A 24,030-nucleotide genomic window follows, 5' to 3' on the forward strand; every position below is an offset into this window, starting at 1 on the left:
GGGTATAGCTGTGGGCTGTACCTACATTCATTTCTAAATATTGTCTATAGCCGATATTTTGGGCCAATTAAAAAAAGAAAATTAAATAATTAAATAGACCCCTTTTCCCACTTCAGCCAAAAAAGGCCCATTCATTAGCTGCTGGACTCAATTGCCATATAGCCTATAGCAATTCAGACAGACTGAATATATGCAGTCATATGACTTGGGAAACATTTCTGTTCCCATTTCAATCGGACTCTTGCGGCCTCTAAAGGTGAAACAACGGTATGTCCACCACTACGGCTAATTGTGTACTACTACTGGCTCTGGTGTCTGGTCTTCTCTGTTTTTGTCTCACTCTCACCGGTACAGGAATTTGCGTGATTTCTAAACCGTAGAGACCATAGCAGTAGACGGGAAAGTAGGTGTAAATCTTCTTCGTTAGCTGTAACAGAAACTGTGTTGCAAGCTTCTTCTTTTTTTGTTTTAAGAAGAAAAGAAGAACACTTGTTTTGGTTGTTGCGGACCCGATAGGCTACAGGTCAGGTCTAGTGGCCACTACACAGTACACATGGCACCTCACCGTTAAATTGGCAGTTTTTCCCTAAATGTAAAAAAAAATCACACCCTGTGTGAAGGAAGCGGTGCCTTTGGGGCGGGGCTTAACTCAGTTCAGTTCGTCCCTATTGGTGGTCTGAGTCCACTTACCAAATTTGTACTTGGTAGCATGCTGCAAACTGGAATGATGGCTGTTTAAAGGCCAGCCAATGGGCAGACAGAGGGGGCGGGGCTTAAGTAATTACAGTTCGTCCCTATTGGTGGTCTAAGTCCACATACCAAATTTGGACTTGGTGGCATGCTGCAAACTGGAGTTATAGCTGTTTAAAATCCCGTGCTCATCCCGTGCTTGGGGGTCCCTGGACCCCTCTTTGATAACTTCAGCAATTCATGCTCGTCCCTATTGGTGGTCTAAGTCCACATACCATATGTGGACTTGGTGGCATGCTGCAAACTGGAGTTATAGCTGTTTGAAATCTCGTGCTCATCCCGTGCTTCCACGGACGGACGGACATAACATACGCTGGGGGTCCCTGGACTCCTCTTTGATAACTTCAGCAATTCATGCTCGTCCCGATTGGTGGTCTAAGTCCATATGCCATATTTGGACTTGGTGGCATGCTGCAAACTTGAGTTATAGCTGTTTGAAATCCCGTGCTCATCCCGTGCTTCCACGGACGGACAAACATAACATACGCTGGGGGTCCCTGGACCCCTCTTTGCTAACTTCAGCAATTCATGCTCGTCCCTATTGGTGGTCTAAGTCCACATACCATATTTGGACTTGGTGGCATGCTGCAAACTGGAGTTATAGCTGTTTAAAATCCCGTGCTCATCCCGTGCTTGGGGGTCCCTGGACCCCTCTTTGATAACTTCAGCAATTCATGCTCGTCCCTATTGGTGGTCTAAGTCCACATACCATATTTGGACTTGGTGGCATGCTGCAAACTGGAGTTATAGCTGTTTGAAATCCCGTGCTCATCCCGTGCTTCCACGGACATACGGACAAAGTCAAGCTTAGAGCGGTTGGCACCGCTAAAAAAAAAAAAAATGTAGGCCATGCTTTGGCAAATGGTCGGTATTCATGATTTTTCACATGCACGGTATATTATCAGACCTTGTTTATCCCCAAAATGACTGGCTAGCCTATCAGGTTTTGTAGTGATTTGTAGCATTTTGGGCATTCAAATTTAATTACAAACATATATTATATGTATTTTATTTGGCAACTTATTTTTAAAATAATTGTAAATATAAAGTAAATTGGCTAAATATGTATTTAAAAATGGTGCCCAGTGTTCTCAACTTCTCAGGAGCCCACTATTCCAGTTACCATTGCAGACTACTAACTCTTTTGTTTAATATAGCCTGTATGAGAACGCCATGCTGCACTGTAACATGGAAACTCATAACCAAAAGGGTCAAGGTAGTCCTTAAGGGAAGACTTAGCAAATGTGCTGTCCAATAGCACCGTTGTGTGATCTTTGATAGGCAAGTCCCCTGTCCTATAATGGGACAGACAGTTGAATGCACTGGTCAGATGGTGCTGTAAGAGACAGGGAGCAGAGGAGAAGGAGAGATACAGAGAGAGACACACAAACACAGGCAGAGAGAGCAGATTTAGAAAGTGTAAGAGAGCTAAAAAGAGCCTAAGTTAGTTACAGGAGGAGACCCAGGCACTCAGGCAGAGATATTGAAACAGAATACTCAGCAACAAGAGTGGTCTGCCGTCTGAGAGGGACACAACACGCCAGACAAACCGGGTTGACAGAGACAGAAGACACTGGATCCTCATACTCCTGTCACCATGTCGGACTGTGACGGACTACCTATGGGTAAGTGTGTGTGTACATGTGTTCATTATGTGCAGGGCAGGCACAGCAAATCCTCAGTGTTAATATAGCTCTGAGTTTTGCACTGAGAAATGTACTGTGTGTGTGTGTGTGTGTGTGTGTGTTATTGTGTCAACATGTCAGAGGGTTTCTTTCTCTTGTGCCATGCTGTGTTGGCGTTATGCCTTCCATTGGCACAGCTGCTCAGCCAGCAACTATTGGGCTGCAAACAGGAGCTGGTCTCAACATGGGCCCATATATGGAAGAGTGGTTTGTACCACAGTTCATCAATGTGATGCAGCACCATTCTGTACTGTCTGGGATTCCCCAGGGGTCCTTGGGGGGACTCCAGGGGGTCCCGAGCTAATTGATTGATAGTTGATAGGAATCAAATGGACCCTTACAGGTCTGTAACTCTGAGAGTGTACAAATGGAACCACATGGACCCTCACGGGTCAATTTGGTTCCATTTGTACACTTATGAGTTATGGTGTTCCGTTAAAATGTTTGAGAACAACTGATGTACATGATTACCAACATCTGGATGACAAACCAGGGGGTAACATAAACAAGCTACAGAAGACTCATCAGTTGTTCTTCCTGTGAGCCGCTGTGTGTGTGTGTGTGTGTGTGTGTGTGTGTGTGTGTGTGTGTGTGTGTGTGTGTGTGTGTGTGTGTGTGTGTGTGTGTGTGTGTGTGTGTGTGTGTGTGTGTGTGTGTGTGCGCGCGCGCACATAGACTAGAGTGTTACATGTGATTGTGTATGTAGCTTTGAAATGTTGTACTGATTCAGTTTAACAATAGCCTAATTGTTTTGACTTCCATTGGCATAATATCTAGGGAGTGGTTTTGTATGTCCATGTCTGTCAAGAAGCACTGCGTGCGTGAGTGCATGTGCATGCAAGTGCGTGTGTGTTTACATAGCGGAGTGATGGCCAAGCATTATGTGAAGTGTACCAGAAACAAACAGTTATAAATAGAAACCTTCATTCCAGAATCCCGCTCATGCACTACTGCCAATCTCTCTCTCTGTCTCTGTCTCTCTCTATCTCAGTCCCCCTCTTTTAATGCCCTCTTCCACTCACTCTCTACCCATATACCCACCCCTCCCTGTCTGGGATAGTCCCTGTACAATTCCCTGAACAGTTGTAATAGAAAGAACCTGACAACTGTCTGAACTGTTATTGTCCTCAAACCACACATGTGTAAAAAACAGGCATGTCTTTATATTTAACTGGGAACCTTCTGTCCTATCTATAGCATAAAGTCACATACCACACTGTGTTGGCCAAGAAATGGTACCAAACATTTTAAGCTGAATCATTGTGACCTTCTTTGAGTCATTTTGCCTTCCTCCAGCCAATCTGATAAAGCTAGATAAGAGATGTTCTACACCACTCAAACACAGATTCCAGGAAGGAGCTGACTGCAGTGAAATGCATGTCTAGTCTGTTTAGTCTAAATGTATGACTGAAGTCTTGATAGAAACCAGTGTTGCCAGACACAACACAACCTGCCTTTACCTGCCCTTTAAACACAACAAACACGGGTAATGCTCTGGCACTTTTGAACATCGATACACTTGGTGGAAACTGTTAAGCGTGAGTTTTATCCCAAGCACTTTGATGATGGGATTTTTGACAATTTTCACCTAAAGACAATAAGACATCATGACATGAGACCATTTGCAAAATATGTAATTTTGACTCATGACCCTCACACCCAAAACCTTTAACCCTGCCAATCTTGGATATGATTATAGTGCAGGGATATAAATAATAAGAACATTTTGAAGTAAATTTAACTATTTTTGCGGAGGTTATGGCCTAAAAGCTTTTTTGACTTTTTGTGACCTTGTTTCCTCAAAAATGTAATATCTAGAGCCCATTGCCCACCTTTCCTGAACGTTTCATATAATGGCCATTTTCCCATATTGTTGCTAACAAACAGAAAAATACCCCCCTCTGTCATAATTCGACTATTCGAAAAAAGACGATCTACAATGGAATGCGTTGTGAGCTTGTAGATCTGCTATTTTGGAAAAAGCTTGACAATCTTTGGAAAATGTGCTACTTTGACTTTGGTACTTAAAGTATATTTTGATGCCAATACTTTTGTACATTTCAACCCCCCCCCCCACACACCCCATACACCTAGCACCAAGAAGGGGCGTAACTGATGACAATTAACATTCATGATTTGAGGCATTTTGTTCAAAAAATGTTTTGCAAGTTGACCTGCTGGTGGCGCTATAACAGGCCAATGTGAAAAGGGTGGCATTTCTTCCTCGGCTTGTGGGAATGTGTGTGTAAAAGTTTACGGGTTCATGATTTGAGGCATTTTGTTCAAAAGGGACCAATCCTCCAAAGTCAATTTAACTTTGTTCATAGTATTTGTATAAAGATCTATTGTGTATCAATTTGGCTAACTTGTCAGTTTTAGATTATTTGCCAATGCGTTTTTATTTGGATGACACATTTATTTTCATCTCCAGGAGTATTTTTCGAGTGGTACTTTGGCTGCCTGAAAGAAGTTTGTCATGGGGTGTGGACACTGCAGCATATGATTGGGCATTGTTTGTCATCATGACTGAGATTTTGCTGTGTTTATGATTTCTCTGTTTCGCTCTTTATAATTAAAATAACGACCTGTTTATGTATGTGAGTATAGCTCCTAAAGCTGACTTTCTTTGTTCAAGGAACACTGCAGCATTTACCAAAGCATTTGACATGTCTACCTGCAGGTGTCAGTGTTGACCGAGTGAAGAAAAAAACAGGGTGAGGAAAAATCTAACAGGGTTTGCAATGCTGATGACAAATAAGAGAGTAGATTTAGGTAGAAGAAGGGAAACGGAAGATGGGGGGAAAAGTTTGAAATTGAGGAAAAAACTGGGTCTGTACTATGGAGAGACAGAAATACAGTATATTATAGCCTAATTAATTTATGCTCTATTATTACAAGCTCACAACGCGTAGCGGATGCAACGCGTTGTGAGCTTGTAGATCGACTATTGCACTTGTAGATTGGTTATTTTGGATGTGTGACACCTTTGTACGATGAAGCATGTGGAAGTGAGTGGAGTGGATGGCAAGCAAAAGGTTTAATGAAGGGAGAGAGGACGAAGTAAGGTGTGGTTTGAAAATGAAGAGCAGACTTGGTTGATCTGTGTCATATAACTGAGATGTATGGAGTCCACGATGGGAGATGACAAGTCTCTATGATGAAAAAGCTTCACTAAAGCAAGCGGCCTGTTTCTATGTTCCTATTGGTCAGATACAGATGATACAGATGTTACAAACGTACGTGTGTGTGTGCGTGTGTGTGTGTGTGTGTGTGTGTGTGTGTGTGTGTGTGTGTGTGTGTGTGAGACATTGTGTGCGTGTATGGGGTATATGTGTCAGCATGTGTGTTGTCAGAGAGATGGCGAAGAGAGCTTCATCTCACCCTGACGTCAGCAGCACTCCATCTGTGACCTCAATACGGAAACAAGTTGGTGTCAAACATTTTTCTCATTTCAAAGGCTAATGTAATACCAACCTGACTGAAAATGGGATGTTTGGCAGGCGGTTTTCTGCATCGTCCTGTGTTATTTTCCAGACAAATGGTTTCAACTTAGGCATATTCTGATCCTAACGTAATGCACACATTGGTACGGCCATCAGTGCTAGAATAGCCTAGTTCCATCATTGTGAAAGGTTAACCAGTTGTGAACCAAACAGGTACATAATGGCCATATAGAGGGACACTGGAGGATAATAGTACTACATTAAGGGAAGAGTTTGAACATTCCACACTGTGGTGTGTATTCTCATTCTCACTTCTTGTTTTTTGATAGATGCTAATTGTACTATACAGATGCACTGTGTGTTGGTTACTTTTACAAAATTATGTTCTGCTTGCTTGTCCACAAATGCTATTTATGTTATATAGATAGCATGTTGTTAAGACAGATGCTAAGTTTGATGATTATCTGGTATCCTAATCCTAGTTACTTTGTAGCACTTAATTGTTTTACTTAGTTTGCACTAGTATTTATTATGTGACCATTTACCCTGTCTTTTGTTGACTAGGGTACATGCCATTTACTCTGATATCCGCTCTGGATGAGAGCATCTGTTAAATGCCGTAAACTAATAGTATGCATTAGAATGCAGTCTGTATTGATTGATCTTAGATGCTCAGGTGCCAGGGTTTATTTTTGGCTGTACTGAGCCTGTGACTTTGGAGCTGGCAAGGTCTGTCGAGTTCTGCAACAAAGGCCCTTTAATGCAGAATATCCTCATGATGATTTTTTTTTATTGAAGTGTGTTTGCTTCATTAGATACAAAAATAATGACATAAAACAGTGAAAAGATTTTCATGAGAATTAGAGAATGATAAATTAAAATAAATGATATGAGTGTTAGAGAGATCATACGGAGTTCCTACTTGTTCAGAAAATGGGGGAAGGGAGTGCAGAGATGTTTCAGCAGCCAAGTCAGATGTGATTAATGTTGTAGTCGGTTGAGAGAACATACAGCCTTCCATGCTCATGCTGTGTGTGTGTGTGTGTGTGTGTGTGTGTGTGTGTGTGTGTGTGTGTGTGTGTGTGTGTGTGTGTGTGTGTGTGTGTGTGTGTGTGTGTGTGTGTGTGTGTGTGTGTGTGTGTGTGTGTGTGTGTGTGTGTGTGTGTGTGTGTGTGTGTGTGTGTGTGTGGAGTACTACTACACCATGGAGTACATTTCCATCCTAGTGATGCATTGCTTTTATATGACCAGGTTTGAGACACACACAGCTATTTAGCATAGCAGTAAGGTTGATGAATTATAAAGCACATTCTCTGGCTCACTACTGGCCAGTAGAATATCTAAAGTGTTTGTGATGGTGAATCCCTGCTGTATTTGCCTTTCATTTGGACTGATAAAGTTTCTTTGCTGTTTTACTTTAACCTCTTAAACCTTAGTTGACACCCCTGGGCCCTTTTATCGCTCTAGACCAAATCTCTTGGCCAAAAATAGCCAATATTCAAGCTGACAATGCCACGCATTCTGAGTTTGTAGATATGCTATTTTCGCCAATTTTTTACCCCAGAATAAGGACATTCATCATGTGGTTAATTATAATGCTTATAGTCCTCCCTCCCATCCTAGGATATACAGTATAATGGGCTCTAATTATTTCTTGGGCTATAATGGGATGCAATGCACTGTACACAAAATAAGAGGCTCATTAGCATTAATTGAACAAAACTCGTCATTGTTGGCCAACCGACCATAGGATCTCAATAGATTTCTGTAGACGGGGGGTTTGTAGAATTAGACCTGATCCATTCTGCCACTGCGTTTTAAGTAGGTGCAATGACGAGAACTTAGCATGACCTATGACCCCTAATCCCTAACTATGACATCATTATCCGTCTTGATGCAAGAGGAGGAGGAGGAGATGATGGCAGTGATGAAGGAGGTGGATTACTGCAGGTCTCTGGAGGTGGCTCTAATGAGTTCCTACAGTATTATAATGTATAGTGTGAGTGAATGAACACATTGTTTTGTATTGTGTAGCATCACCACGATAACCAGCCCACATGGTCTTATATCACCAATGTTTTGCATACTGTATATCAGGTCCAGTGTTCAAACATCCTGTATACATATTGAATATATGCTGAAATGCAACAAAGACATAAACATGGTATTTGAGGGCAGGCCAGTAGGTGGCCGCATACATGGTGTTGAATACACACTTTAATGTCCTCAGTTTGAGTTAGGCTGACATTCGCATCGATTCAGTCTTTTCTGCTCTGTCTCTCACTGTCTGTCTCTCTGACTATCTAGCTGCATGTGCTGCGTGAGTGCATGTGTGCATTGCATACTCTATCAGTTTTAGTCCAATCTTCAGTTTTGGAGTGAAGTCCTGACTCCTGTTATGTATTCTCAACTGAGACAACATTTTTTTGTGAACTGGGGCACAAATAGAGACTTACCAGGGAACAGGGTTGTTTGTGTGTTGCCTGCGTCACCTAAACACCTTCATTCACCTCAAATCCCACATGAACAGTATTGTTCTAGCAAACAATAGCTGTAGCTGCAGTGTTGGCTGTGTATTTGGAGTTGCAGTATTGAGGACCTCAGCTCAGTTTGAGTGGATCATTTAATAGTGTTTGGATCAATCCTTATTTACTGTATTTGACTTATCAATCATTGAAAGACAGATTATGTATTTCTTATACATGATATATTATTAATAACTAAGATTGCATTAGCAGTTATTTTGCTATTTATATGTGCTGACTGCTGACTAGCGTTCCATATCATTGCTGCCGGGTATAAATCTTGTATGTCCAAACAGTTACTTTTCAGGAAATTGGAAAAAATAACCTGTGTTCCAATGGCTCCAATGTAGTAATTATGTTACAATCTCTTGTTAATACTTTTCATTGGTTAAATATTTATAAAGCATGCACAGACTTAAAACTGGCATCCCTATTTTGGGCGTGTCATTATAAGTGACATTTTTCAAAATAGTTTTAAAGATTGTCATTGTTGTGAACCGTTGTGAGCTAGTAGATCGGCTTTTTTTGCGTGACACTGTCATAAGATGAAGTATAAAATTGGGCATTAATTTATGTAAGAACATAAAAAGATGAAAAATGAAACGAGGAGAAACAAGGTTTCTGCCCAACAGCGACAAACAGGTCTTTATAGATTTCAGAGTCTCAGACAGTGGCTTTCCTCATACATAATGCTATTAGGTACCATGACCAAAGACTGTACCGAAACACAAGTGATGACCCACTTTTCATGAATCATAAGGATTTGGCTGTGGTTCCCCTAAACGCATTGCAGTGCTCTCATGCTGTGATATTTCATCACGTGGCTTAGTTTCTCTGCATTTTGAACTCATAACAAAAATAAAACCTCTTCTTTTGCGTTTGATAGTTTTTTTAATTATGCACTGTATAATTCATGCCCAGACAGTATTAAAAGACGACTTAAGCTCTGCAGATGGTGCAATAAACTATTGATGCATCTGTACATGGTGTGATTTTAGTATTTGCAGTAGTGTGTTAGCTAGCTCAGTGGACTGAGATTATATACCACATACTGTGTCTGGTTGTCTTTCTATCTCTCATTTCCTACTGAGAGCCGTTAACTAAATATTACCATTTAATTTCTTGGCTTTGTCTTTTTAAAGTAGGTCACCGTCACATTCCTCTTCCATATTCCAACATGGCAAATACCCTTTTAATAATGTCTCATCTTCATGGACACCAGCTTCTATTGATAGAGTAGACAAGCTGACAGACAGACAGAGACACACACACACACACACACACACACACACACACACACACACACACACACACACACACACACACACACACACACACACACACACACACACACATACACATTGCACGTACACGGCACACATGCGCACACACACATACTCTAGGCAGTAAGAAGCGTAGAACTTGGCCTCAGGATTCCATTTCCAAAACTAGACTAAATATAGAGGTTACAGTTTGACTGGCGCCTGTCAACTTACACTCTCTCTCTCTCCCCCTCTCTCTCTCTCTCTCATTGCCTTTGCACAACAACATACATTATTGTTTTGAAGAGTGACTGCTGCATTGTTTTTTATCTGACGACTGTTGTGAATTGTTTATAGCTAATACTTTTCTACATTCTTAATTTGGCACCTTGAAATGTGTTCAATTTAGCCTCAACACATATTCTGATAGCTGGGTATCAAGAATGACAGGTTATTTTCTCCTGCAGGCAGGAAATAATGCATTTTCCACATTAATTCAGCTCACATTCCATCTATTTCTCTAATAACTCCACCTGTCTGTTCTGCTGTCCAGACAGTTATTAAAACGAGTGAGCTGTCCCTCCCTTTCTAATACTGCTGCTGTTATGAGACGTCATGGGGTTTACACTCTCTGAATTGATCTGTTATGAGACGTCATGCGGTTTACACCCTCTGAATTGATCTTGGCCTATAGCTAACACTTTATTTTCTCTATGACTCAAAATGAACCAAGATTATTACACTATCAAGACTTCTTTTTTTTTATCTTATAATATCAAGGAGTTTTACAGCGTGGCTCCGCAAGAGGCTAGTCTTTTATGACACTGCGAGGCGTTGTAAGCTTGTAGACCGGCTATTTTTGGCAAAGAGGTTTGGTGTAGGGGGAAAAAAAGAGCAGACCAAGTACAAGTATTGAGGGTTTAAGTGGTTAACTGTCTGAAAAGACACATTGACATGAACACAACGCTACGCAAGACTACGAAGCTATCTGAACTCTATGAAAAAGTTGCGACACAATCTTTTTAAAATATGCAGTGGGGTCCCTGCTTCATCTCTCTCTCAGCTAAGGGGTCCTTGGCCTGAAAAGACCCCTGCGCTAGAGCAATCAGCGCCAAACTTTGTAGGCACGCTGCCAGTATGCCACAGAAGTACCTCCACTTTATTATTACACGCAAACTATGTTATGTTTTATACCTTTTGAGATATTTAACTTTTATTTTATAATGGAAGTCAATGGGTCTGTGATCACGCTGAAACCTCGCCCACATTTGGAGTCATAGTCATATATCATATATATATGTCTTACTCATAGGTGTCCGATGTCACAGTCAGGTCTCACGAAGTCCGAGGACCACATTGGAGCCACGTCGTTTCTATGTGGACCCCGGGATCCACCCTGTTTCTTAGTTGTTTTTTTATCCGGCCAGAGTTGTTCTGTAATGTTCTTGGCATGGCGGCCACAGAGGTGAACTTATGAACCTTTCATAGATGTTAGTTAATGTTAGAACTGTATCAGACCAGTTGTTAATGTCAGACATTTTACTGGCTCGTAAGATTTCCTCCCACACAGCTCTACAGTATATTGGATGACGTCGCTGTCGAGTGAAAACCTTGTATGTCCAAAACGGTTTCTTTTCAGGAAATGGAAAAAAGAAACCTGTGTCCCAATGGATACGATGTGGTTATTATTTTGTCACAAGCTCTGGTTAATACTTTTCATTTACAAAACCCACAGACAGACTTAAGCACTTTCAACCTGGCGTCCCTATTTTGGGCATGTCATTATAGGTGAAAATATAGAAAGTAGCACATCCACAAGCTCACTACAACCTTCTACCTAGTATGTCAGCTATTTTTGCTACATTTGCAGGACACTGTCATACGACAAAGCATAAAATGGGAAATTCATTAAAAACAAGAAATATGGATATACAAGGTTTCTCACTGACAGTGACAATGACCAGCTGTTATACTTTTACTGAACCAACTTATTAGGATGAAAAACAGACCACCCCTATTGTACTCTTTGACTTAAGCTAGAGTTGATTCTAGACATTTTTTAAAATATATTTGTTGGTCTTTTTCTGCATTTATTAGATAGTACAGTAGTCTCACAGGAAATGGGGAGAGAGAGAGATGGGGAGTGACGCGCAGCAAAGGTCGTCGGGATCGGGATTCGAACCTGTGACGCGCTGTCAGGCAGCATCAGCAGCCTAGGTGCCCGGACTGCTATCCTAGCCGTCCGGGCCATACCTTGCTTTTCTGAGCTCCGTTTTAAAACATCTTTGCTAATATCAAATCCCTTTAAGCCTGCTGTTTTCGTTGTTGATTTGCTGAAATTGTCAACTGCGCCAGTCAGTCACTGTAGTATTTACTGAGGTTTAACTAGTGCATTTGGTCTAAAACCCATAAAGCAGCCAAATATAACGGTGTCACCCCCCACTATAGAGGGTCTTGATCCATGGAGCTTTCCAGCCTGATTGATATGATGAAAACACAGACTGCCCCAGGCACCCCAAATTTAAACTGCGAGTCCAGTATTGTTGCAATTTAGTTTTTATATATAGGCCACCAGAGAGACCAGGTTTGACTAATTCATGGTATAAATCACAAATAAGCAGGACAGCAGATGGTACCTGGATCACACTGCGGAGGATTGACCTTGTTCTCTCATCTATATACGGATTTGATTGTGTTTAATCCGACCCACTGACAGACTGACTGATCATCTGGGTGTAAAAGAACATGTCAGCAGGTGTGTGTGTGTGTGTGTGTGTGTGTGTTTTCTGCTTTTAAAAGCTCTGTTTAAACGTGACCCTCCATTGTCTCATGATGAACCAATAATCCAATCATTTAGTGGGTGTAGCAGGATGGCTGTTGAGAGGAGAATGTCCATTAAATAGAAGGTTACGTTGAATTGTCTTGAAGCATGAATTCCATACCTGCTTAAATTGAAATGGCTTGCCATGTATAGGCCTATACTGTATATACTGTATATCCTCGCTGTCGGGCAGAAACCCTGTATCTCCATATTCAAACTTTGGGGTTTTTCGTAAATGAATGCCCTATATACATCATACAAGAGTGTTGCACAAAAGTAGTGAAAATAGCATATCTACAAACTCAGAACGGCGTTGTGAGCTTGTAGATCTGCTATTTTCACTATTTTACTCTTTTATTTTATAATAATGAAGAGGAACTGTTTTGGACATTCAAGGTTTCCATCCGACGGCGACAATATATAAGTACTAAGTACATATATACATACAGTATTTGTAGTACCATACAGTATATACAGTGTTTAAACTCTGTGCTTGGATGAAATCCTAGGATCTTTGTCTTTCCTTCTTATTCATTGTTTATATTTTGACTACTGGCTATTAATTGAGTGATTACTTTTTGATGTTTTGTTTTAACTCAGTGCTAATTGTCTGTGTGGGTCATGGGGTGGTAAAGTACTACTAGAGTATAGCGTTTAACATGTAGATCTGTTTTGAGCGGCTCGGTGGAATGAGAGAGGAATGTGTGTGAAGGTGCTGTGTATATATTACCAAGGAGAAGCTGCAGGGTATGTTTAAACATAATTTATTCTCTGTAGTACGGCGGTGTTGCTTGCCTACAAGAACAGACTTTCAAGCTAACGCATTGCTTGTCGCTAAGCGCGAGTGTGTGTGTGTGTGTGTGTGTGTTGTGTGTTATGCTTACAATTCGGAAAAGATTCAGGTTGGGGTTAGGATTAGACATTTGGAGGTTAGGTTTAGGAGTCAGGGTTGGAGTTATGCCTGATTTATGCCTGATTTATACTTGGTTGTGCACCAGTGTCATGAATCGAAAATAGCAGATCTACACTGTAAGCTTGTAGATCGGCTTTAGGATTAGTGTTAAAAATGGCAAAAGAAATAAAATAACGTGGCATCCATAAGATCAATCCTAAAATGTTGCTGTCCTCACAAGTATATAATATATATAAACGTGTGTGTGTGTGTGTGTGTGTGTGTGTGTGTGTGTGTGTGTGTGTGTGTGTGTGTGTGTGTGTGTGTGTGTGTGTGTGTGTGTGTGTGTGTGTGTGTGTGTGTGTGTGTGTGTGTGTGTGTGTGTGTGTGTGTGTGTGTGTGCACGCGTACCTACTGTTTTTTGCTAAGAGTGGGTTAAGGAGGACAATGGGGAGGTGTTTATGTGTGAGGGAGAAAAGGTGGGGGTGAGGGGCGGGGGCTGTGTTCCCACCAGCTGGCACCCGCTGAGAGGTAAAGTGGGGTTTAGGCACATGGGTGGGGCGGGTATACCCCTGTTTCAGCTGCCTCTCATGACGTACACACACACACACACACACACACACACACACCATCCCCTTTTCTCTCACCCCATCTCGTCACTAATCCAGAAATCCCCAATCTGCACCCCACCCACCCATGCAGTCTGAGAGTTCCAGTATTCTCTAATCTGAGCCCGTCAGACAATGCGAGTTCGGAGCCCTTATAGTGGAGCGGCTAAATGCTTTTTTCTGGCAGAATCTTTCAGTTGATGATAAAAGCGTGAAAATTGGCATGAGCAGTCTCCATGGGTCACTTGACAAGAATATTGTCTGAGCCATTTGTAATTTCAAGATGGCGGCCATTTTTCAAGATGGCCGATACCTTAGTGGGCAGTTAAGTGATATGATGGTTTATTTGGTGATACAAGCATGAAAATTGGCATGAGCAGTCTCTGTGGGTCACTTGACAATAAGCCACCCACAGCTACTTGAAATTTCAAGATGGTGGCCATTTTTCAAGATGGCCGACACTTTAGTGGAGCATTTAAGTTATATAATGGTTCATTTGGTGATACAAGTATGAAAATTGGCATGAGCAGTCTCTGTGGGTCATTTGACAATAAGTCACCCACAGCTACTTGAAATTTCAAAATGGCGGCCATTTTTCAAGATGGCCACCACCTTAGTGGAGCAGTAAGCGTAAGAAATCATTTAGTTGGTGATACAAGCATGAAAATTGCCATGAGCCGTCTCAAAAGGTCATTTGACAAGAAACCGCCCACAGCCACTTGAAATTTCAAGATGTCTGCCGTGCGCCATGTGGATCCTTAAATGATACCTTTTCTCATAGAAATGTATTGGGTTCCTCAAAAAGCTCTGTCAAGAGAGGTTGTTTGACTGTGTTTTGTCTGACTCCTCGCCCACAAGCTGTCCAGTTTGGTAAAACCTGTCAGGAGTTGCCTCGCACCGGCATAGCTCTCAGTGTTCACTGAGGTAGGCTTACACAAGCTCCCTTACCACGACAAGGTAACAGTCACAAGGGAGGATAATGTATATCTTTTTTTTTTAAACTAACAGCCATTACATGTGTCAAATAGATACTAAGGGGTGGGGAAACAAAAAATAAAATGAATAAATTAACACAGTTGTGGTGCTGATAAGCACAGTTGTGGTGCTGAACGGACAGTGCTCCAAAATTATGAGCAATGGCTAACACTGAATGGCAATAGCCACGGAACCATGACAAACTATACTAAGGAACTAAACTGAAAATGTGCTTCACTGTTAGATATGGCAGTGGAAGGTAGTGGAAGCAATGTTACAAAGTAACAACTGAAAATTACACAGTAATAGACTAGATACAAAGTAAAACATGATGCGCCGATGTGGCGAGGGGAAGCCGAGCCATAGGCCTACCCTTGAAAACACAGAGGACAACGGGGAATAACTCTGGCAAAATAAACATGCAAATATAGGTTCTAGCAGGGGCAATTACATAGGCATGTGAAACTGGGTCCATATCTGAAGCACTTACACCTTCCAGTACATGCCTTGGTGCACCCACAATTGGTCAACTCCCAACAACTCTCCGCAATAGGTGGAAGTGGAGTCCAGAAGACTTTCCACTTCTCGTCCTGTTCCACCCATCCCCAGTCAGATGGGCTCGGCATTTGTGGAGGTCGCTTCAATGCCTGTCCCCACACGTATCCAGCCTCATAAGAAGCACGTTTGGCATGCTCTTTGAGTGCTGCTTGAGTTGGCAGGATCAAGTCATATCGTCTTTGCTTTCTGGCAAAGAGATCAAGCCTGGCCTCGTTCACAGTTGTGACATCACTGGACCGGTCATACATTAGATCTTCTTAGTCTCTTGACATGGATATCTTTGGTATCTTCAGTGTCTTCAGCAGATGTAGATGCTCTCTTTTGGGCCCTTTCCAGCTCTGTGTTGTTGAACAGCTTGAATGATATGTTGCTCTGTTTCTTGTCAATGTGCTTTCTATGCCATCACCTTCATCTAGTCGGGTTGGACTAAGTAAGATAGGCAGAGCATTGATCTTATGAAATAATGGAACATTTCTTGCAATGGTATCATGACCAGTACGATCGTGCTCTCTGTTGAATAAACTTGGCTGAATGAGTTTTTCCTTGGTGACCTGCTGACAAATGAAACATCTGTCCCAGTTAGTTTTCACAACTGTTATGATGGCTTCTGCCATGTCTGCAGCATAGGCAGAGGCAGAGGGTTTATCCTTTTACCACCTTTTACCAAGCACTTTGATGTATGGGATACAACTAAGTTTGTGCCTTAACCCAACACTTAGTCCGATCGTTCATCCAATGCCATTTAAATCCCATGCGATCTGTACACCATCCGGTTAATTAAAACCCCATTAACCTTGGCTAGGCTCTCCCGCGCTGGCACAACCTGTCAATTCAGGTGCGGCTATCTAACTGTTTTGGGGTAAATTAGACAGCATTTGGGATACTAACTTTCAATTAGCTGACATTGAACCCCACTCTGAGGTTTAACAGCAGTGATATATCACCAGTGTGCCCTGGTAGTGCAGATATTCACTCTTATCTAATCTATCTATGATCAACAAATCAACACAACTGTTTTAGCATAATAATAATAATAATAATCGTCCTTAATGAAAAAAAAAACGTACATTTCTATGAGAAAATGTCTTTTGAGGATCCAGGGGGTGACCATCTTGAAAATAGAAATTTCAAGTGGCTGGGAGTGTTTTCTTGTCAAGCAACCCTTAGAGACTGCTCATGCCAAATGTAATGCTTGTATCACCAAATAAACCATTATATAACTTAATTGCTCCCCTACAGTGTTGGCCATCTTGAAAAATGGCCGCCATCTTGAAATTTGAAGTAGCTGTGGGTGGCCTATTGTCAAGTGACCCAGAGAGACTGCTCATGCCAATGTTCATGCTTGTATCACCAAATAAACCATTATATAACTTAATTGCTCCACTAAAGTGTTTGCCATCTTGAAAAATGGCCGCCATCTTGAAATTTCAAATAGCTGTGGGTGGCCTATTGTCAAGTGACCCACAGAGACTGCTCATACCAATTTTCATGCTTGTATCACCAAATAAACCATCATATCACTTAACTGCCCACTAAGGTGTCGGCCATCTTGAAAAATGGCCGCCATCTTGAAATTACAAATGGCTCAGACAATATTCTTGTCAAGTGACCCATGGAGACTGCTCACGACAATTTTCACGCTTTTATCATAAATTGAAAGATCGTAGCACTTAGCTGCTCCGCTATTAGGGCAACGATTGGTTGGTTCATACGAAAAAAACACAGTGAATGTTTATAGTTTGTCTTGCTTCATGGAGAAGAAGAGGAAGAAGAATAAGCATCATATATGAGCCATGTACCTTTCACGTCCATATCTGTATGAAACACTGGTTAGAATGTTTAGGTGCCTGGTCGCTCTGCCAGTTAGTCACAAACTGTGTGCTCTGTGTGAGCCACAAGGACCTGATTTTGACTCCCAGTCTTGTCTTGCTTGTCTCTCCTCTGTCTACCCTTGGTTTCCTGACTCTACTACACTCTCCTATCTAAGAAATAAAGCATAAAAATGCTGAAAGAATAACTAGGAAATATGCACATTTCATTTTATCAGATGAAATACCAAATGCCTTTGTGCGTTTTTTTAATACAATTTTTATGGCATGTTTCAAATTGCTGACAGGCATAGCTGCAGGGCATCCACAGGAAGGTAACGCATAACAATTACAGAGAGGTCATGGCAATAGCTTAGCCTTACATCCTTGTATTTTTCATTTAAAGTGTAAAGCGGTAGCGGCACATCATATGTTAAGTTATGTTTATTTTATTTGACATGGACATCACAAATCCATTGGACAAACCAGATTCATTGTTTGAGTATTACTAGCACAAGTGCAACTTTTCAACCTGTCCAGGAGGCTTTTCTAAATAGAATAACATTATAATCTGAAAACCAATCAAATACAAGGAATTAATCATTATAGTCCAAATCAGATACATTACATAAACTGTACAACAAAAGCAACATAATCCTACCAATAAACCAGTCAGAATCTATTCATGTGAGCAGCACTGTTGTTTTGATTTCAGCCATAATTTGAGTCCTCTGTTAAACACATTCCAGAGTTTTACCCCCTTTACTGAGAAGGCAGACTGTCCGAATGAGTCTTACACATGGGAACAAGACAATCACCATTGGTGGAAGCTTGTGTAGTTGCTCTACTAGAGCTCTGACGTCTAATGACCAGTACAAAAAACAGAGGTGGCAACATCCCAAACGACACCTTGTTTGTTCCTTCTCCTCTGAGCTGCTATGGAAAGTAGTTCATGATAGATCTCTTGGTGGTTTGATATTGTTGTATTCTTGTGTAATATATGGAGCAGAGTGCAACATCCCCTAGGGGAATGGAAAGGTGTGCATGTGTGACAGCAGGAGGAGAGATAGAGAGTGAAGAAAGGAGAGACCACCAGGGAATATCAGACCAAAAGCGCTGAGGTCAACAACAGAGAGGTCTTGAACCGTGAATCTATCAAGAATGCTCAAGGTGCTTCATGCAACCATCAGGTCTCCTTCTTATAATATCATTGCTGTCGGGCAGAAACCCTGTATCTCCATATTTCAACTTTCGACTCGGTACACACACGGGGGTCAGGTAGAATCGGGGAAAAATTGCCCGTCCACGATCCTCCATTCCACAGCTATGGCTGTTTGTATGTGGCTTGTTTTTTGAAAAACACAAAAAAAAAATACTTTTGTGAATCCTTTTACATGAAAGGTGCCTAGATTTGTTTTGTTGTTGTAATTTTCTGGGTGTACTCTTCTTCGGTGGTGCTTGGATCATTCACACTTTTTTCCATTTCCTGAAAAGTAACGCTTTTTGACATACAAAGTTTCTGCCCGACAGCGATGATATGTGGGTTTAGTCTGTTCAGGACCCGTTTCAACTGATACTGAATTCTACATCTTGTGCATACCGTGGTTCTGTTTCATTTAATATAGCTCCTGGGTCGTTCAAATTTTTACAGCGGGGCTCTGTAGGAGGCGAGCCTTTATTTTCGGGCAGTCCTATGACTTTTTATGAGTCATTATTGTGTTTTGTCCAAAAAGAAAGTCAAACATGTTCAATGACGACTTGTGAGCTTGTAGATCATGCGGCTATTTTCACAATTTCTTAATATTTAATAATTTTTTAAGGCCATTTAGCAGTAAGGGGGGTTGCTGCCAGGGCTATGGGTATTTGCTTGTCCCTGGCATGGAAAAGTGTGGGAAGGGGAACCACTGCTGCACATGATAAAGAACATTCAGGAAACAAAGTGATACGATGTAGCCTTGTAAACGAGACAGAGCCTGGAACACCAGTAGGCCTACAGATGTGGTTCATGCAAAAAGACTGCAGTTGTAATTAAACAGGATACTGGTGCAGTCCAGGGCAACACAGTGAAGTACGAAACGGATGCACTGCATGCACTACTAGAGCATCTCTTTCTATTATTTGGTCCATTTCCTCCCATGATTTCAAACAGAGGGTGGAGTGTTGCCTACATGAATATAAACCATAGACCCTGTCTACTCTGTGGCTCTTTTTATTTTTCCATGCAAGCCTGAACTATGAATAATTCAAAGAGGTTTACCCCCCACGTCTGCAGCAGAAAACCCCCTTTGCAAGTGAAAATAAAGAGTACTCCAGGAAGCTCTCCATTTCACCATTGACACTACTTCTGAAACACTCACTCACTTACGCACGCACGCACGTACGCACACACTCTGAACTGGGCTCTCTATCTTTCTTCTCCCTTCCACACATCCTCTCCAAAGCCCTCTGTCTCTCTCTCTCTTTCTCCTATCCCCTCCCCCTTCTATTCTGTTTCTTTCGCCCTCTTTTCAATTCCCCTCCGTCTCCCTTTCTCTTCAGCCCCCTCCTCTTGTTCCTGTTATGATGATCTCTAGGTCTCTGAGCTGTCTGCAACGGTGCAGATAAGACAGACAGACAGACAGACAGAGAAGACACAATGATAATCGTGTTTAGTTGTAGTGGCTGCAGCACTCTGCTGGCTCTGTCTAGGACTAGGATAGAGGAGGTAAATGTTTTGCTTTATCATGGGGGCAACGCTCCGTCCCTGTGTCCCTGTGTGACTCCACACCTGTGCGTGTGCGCCGCTGCGCGTGCCTTAGACTGAGGCACCAACTGCTTTACAATATCTCATGGTGGTGGCTTAGGCATTCACATTTTTTCACCCATCACTTTGGTTTTCTCCTTTTCTCTCCTCCCCTCCCTTCTCTTATCCTCTCCTCTACTCTCTTCTCACCTTCCCTTCTCCTCTCCTGAACACTGTGCTAGCCGGATGATACCATCACTGTGTGTAGTACTTGCACGCACACACGCACACACACACACACACACACACACACACACACACACACACACACACACACCACACACACACCACACACACACACACACACACACACACACACACACACACACACACACACACACACACACACACACACACACACACACACACACACACACACACACACACACAGAGAGGATTACTATTTACTGCAGTTGTGATCAGAATTCAGGATAGACTAGTTAGTGCTGTAATGGTTGTACTGTACTTTCGTCCAGGTTGTAACAGTCCCTAGTCCTCTAACCAGCTAAATGAAGATCAGAGATTTAATTTATTATAAGTCTAAGTAGGGCTGGGCAATATAGACAAAATCAAATATGTTGATATTGTGACAATATTGTGTGGATGACTATCTGGTGCTTTCACAAAATATTGTCACAATGAGAATGAATCATCCGTAATCAGCTAGAACAGTAAAAATTACATTACATCACTTTACTGTATTGCTGCCTCAATCACGCCATATCACAATATTAGAATTTCCAAAATCCCAGATGATCTCCTCTCCTCCTCTCCTCTCTCCTTTCCTCCTCTCTCCTCTCCAGCCAAGCAGGCAGTTAAAAGTGGGCGGATCTGGAGTCAGGCCCCACCCCCCTGTGCGCTCACTCGTCCTCAGACTGACAGGGAGAGCCAGGGAAATGCTGGGCTGTCCCAGGCTTTTATCTAAACACTCACACACACAGGCACGACCAGCACGCACAAACACACACATACACACACACGCACGCAAGCGCGCACACACACACGCAGGCTTGTGTGTGCCAGAGCCTGCCTGCGCTCTTAAAGCTGTTTTTCTGCTGGGGATCAGTCAGAGCGCTCAGCTCTAACGACACCCAGCTGCTGTGGACAGAGGAACGATAGAACAACAGAAAGGAGGGAGTGGAAAGCGAGGAGAGGAGAATTGAAGACGAGCATCAGACGAGAAAACAAACCACCGGCAGGGTTTTAACTTCTCTCTCTGTCTCTCTCTCCAGTGGTTCACTGCCCTCTCTCTCTTTCTCTCTCTGGCGTACATTCTTTGGCGTGTGTCTGTTTTATTTTGTCGGTGAAGTTCGGCACTCAGGAGCCTTTAAGAGAGCAGAGAAAAAAAGACAAGGAGAAGAAGGAAGGAGAGAAGAGAAGAGGACAGAGAGGTTGGAGTTCACATGACATAATCGGAGTGAATGGGTTACCATGGTGACTCACACAGGGAGCCTGACCCGCGGAGACTGAATGGAAGGAGAGCCTTGGCCGGCAAGTGAACGATAAACTGACAGAGGAGTCTACCGAGGAGGAGAGAGAGAGAGAGAGAGAGAGAGAGGAAGAGAGAGAAAAGCACGAAGGAGTGGAGGTCGAGAATGGAGGACGGCTTTTCCAGCTACAGCAGCCTGTATGACACCTCCTCACTGCTCCAGTTCTGCAACGGTAACACTCTTAACTAATCCTCCTCTTCCTCCCTCTGCTCTGTGTTCTTTCTCTGGACCTGACATGTCAGCAGAGCTGACAGGCTGAACTTGACTTTGTGTGTGTGTGTCTGTGTGTGTGTGTGTGTGTGTGTGTGTGTGTGTGTGTGTGTGTGTGTGTGTGTGTGTGTGCATGATGTGGGTGCATGTGCATGTGTGTATGATGTGGGTGCATGTGTGTGTGTGTCACACACAGACATGGGATATTTCAGCTGCAGGGGTCTTTGGTCATGTAGAAGTTCACTCAGTGCGAGGTGGTCCCGGTGTTCATGACCTCCAATGTTTGTAACAATCTCCCCCTTTGTTCAAAACATGGCAGCTACAGTGGACCTTAAGCACGGATTAGCAATATCGACGTAGAAGGGATTTAATCAATGCTTAACTCCTTGTCACGCCCAAAGACGGTGAACAAAATCCCAGACTTGAACGTTGACCCAGTCTGATTCTGGAAGGAAGGGTGTGTTAATGTTTTACAATTGTTTAATCCTGGTGGATATTAACAGATAATATGACTGGAGTCTTCAAGGGGAAGTGTCCCTTTTGCTAGTATCTAGGCCAGGATAATGTCAACAATACATGGAGCAGCCGGCAGCAGCCACCACGTGACTTTATAAACATGGAACAGGAAGACAGATGAGGACTATAGTCCTTGGGTCATAAATGCTGTTCTGATTATTTGGTTTTACTTGGTGTGTTGGTATGTTTGAACATACAGTATCTCTCTCTGGCTGGTGGCTGTGATTAGCTTGCTATCTGGGAGAGAGAGAGAGAGAGAGAGAGCAATCTGTTCTAAATAGCTTAATGTTCAATTGTAATGTAATGTATTGTCTGGACTGGGGGGGTGTATCTCGAGGCTGTTAATGTTATTGATGGTGTTGAGTCACTTAGAGGATAGGAAGCAGCATGACACATCGTTCTGTCAATCTCCATCAATCAAGGATGATTCATTTATTATACGATGCTATATATGCACAGGATATATCATCCATTAGGATAAATAACATCCTTACCTGAATCAATCAATCACCCTTACTTACCATCAATAAGTATTTAGATGCATTATATTTTACCATTGTGCATTGCAGCGTGATCTATTACTAGAAAATCGAATTTCAGAATTTCTTGACATATAAACCAAACATTTCATAAATCAAATGATCAATGTGTTATTTCAAATTGTATCATCTTAGTTTAGCATGAATCTGAACACTGTGTAACCTAGCTGGATGACACCATCACTGTGTGTAGTACTCACATACATGCACACACACAGAGGATTACTATTTACTGCAGTTGTGATCAGAATTCAGGATAGACTAGTTAGTGCTGTAATGGTTGTACTTTAGTCCAGGTTGTAACAGTCCCTAGCCCTCTAACCAGCTAAATGAAGATCAGAGATTTATTATTAGTTATTATAAGTGAAGAGGAACACAATTATTTTCTTTAGTTGTGTCTTTGACTTTCAGCTGTTCACCAAGACCAAGTAATTCTTCTTGCCGTGATTTCCCAGTTTGATCTGAGGTTTGTTGTTTGTTGTTCAGGAATTGTACACCAGTGGTAAGCGAGCTGAAGGTATCAGTGTATAACGCCACAGTAATTGCCATTGGTGGGTAATGAGAAAATCAATGACTTGGACTGCACCCTGTAGGCACCGGCAGTGCAGAAGTGGAGAAATATTATTGTTTGTTGTAGTGAAGCTGAAGCATATTGGATTAGAATCACACATCTCCCTCTATATAGAGTCTATATAGTTCATCAATCACAAATTAGCCGTTTAGCAGATGCTCTCATCCCGGGCGACTTACAAACTGCAAGGCCAGAGTAAGCACCCTAAACCTTAACCCAAGACCCCGGGAACGCATCTGTGTGTCATTTTTAGATGTATTTGGCTGTTCAAAAATAGCAGATATACAAGCTCAAGTGCTGTGCTATGAGCTTGTAGATCTGCTATTTTTTGGAAAAATCGTGGGAAATCGTTATTTTTTTTTTTTTTAAAGCAAACATTTGTAACTCACATCTTTGCTTCTGGGAGATTCTACAAATGTCTTCTAAATCCTAACAGTTTTTTTGAAAACACGTATGTTGCTATAATATCAGTGGTTCTCAAAAATGATATGTATTCGGCCGATACATTCAAAGATTTGCAAAAATGTTCTCGATCTTTCAGAAATAGCAGATCTACAAGCTCATAGCGCGGCACTCGGTGCCGCGCTATGAGCTT

The 24,030-nt window shown here is 42.1% G+C and overlaps 1 protein-coding gene across 4 annotated transcripts in view; it reads left to right on the forward strand.

Moving 5' to 3' along the window:
• The first annotated feature begins 2,051 nt into the window (after positions 1 to 2,051).
• The window catches only part of eml1 (EMAP like 1), a 78,383-nt gene continuing 56,404 nt past the window's right edge, over positions 2,052 to 24,030 (forward strand). For 2 of the 4 annotated variants that reach the window (XM_084043876.1, XM_084043877.1), the window contains exon 1: positions 21,073 to 21,771. In XM_084043876.1, coding sequence (XP_083900002.1) covers positions 21,705 to 21,771 — 67 coding nt within the window. In that variant the 5' untranslated portion in view covers positions 21,073 to 21,704. Of the gene's footprint in view, positions 2,376 to 21,072; positions 21,772 to 24,030 lie in introns of those variants that run through there. The other 2 variants (XM_084043879.1, XM_084043878.1) reach the window with 2 other exon arrangements.

Source organism: Gymnoscopelus microlampas (genome assembly GCF_963454915.1).
Source record: "Gymnoscopelus microlampas genome assembly, chromosome: 20".
NCBI classification, from domain to species: Eukaryota; Metazoa; Chordata; class Actinopteri; order Myctophiformes; family Myctophidae; genus Gymnoscopelus; species Gymnoscopelus microlampas.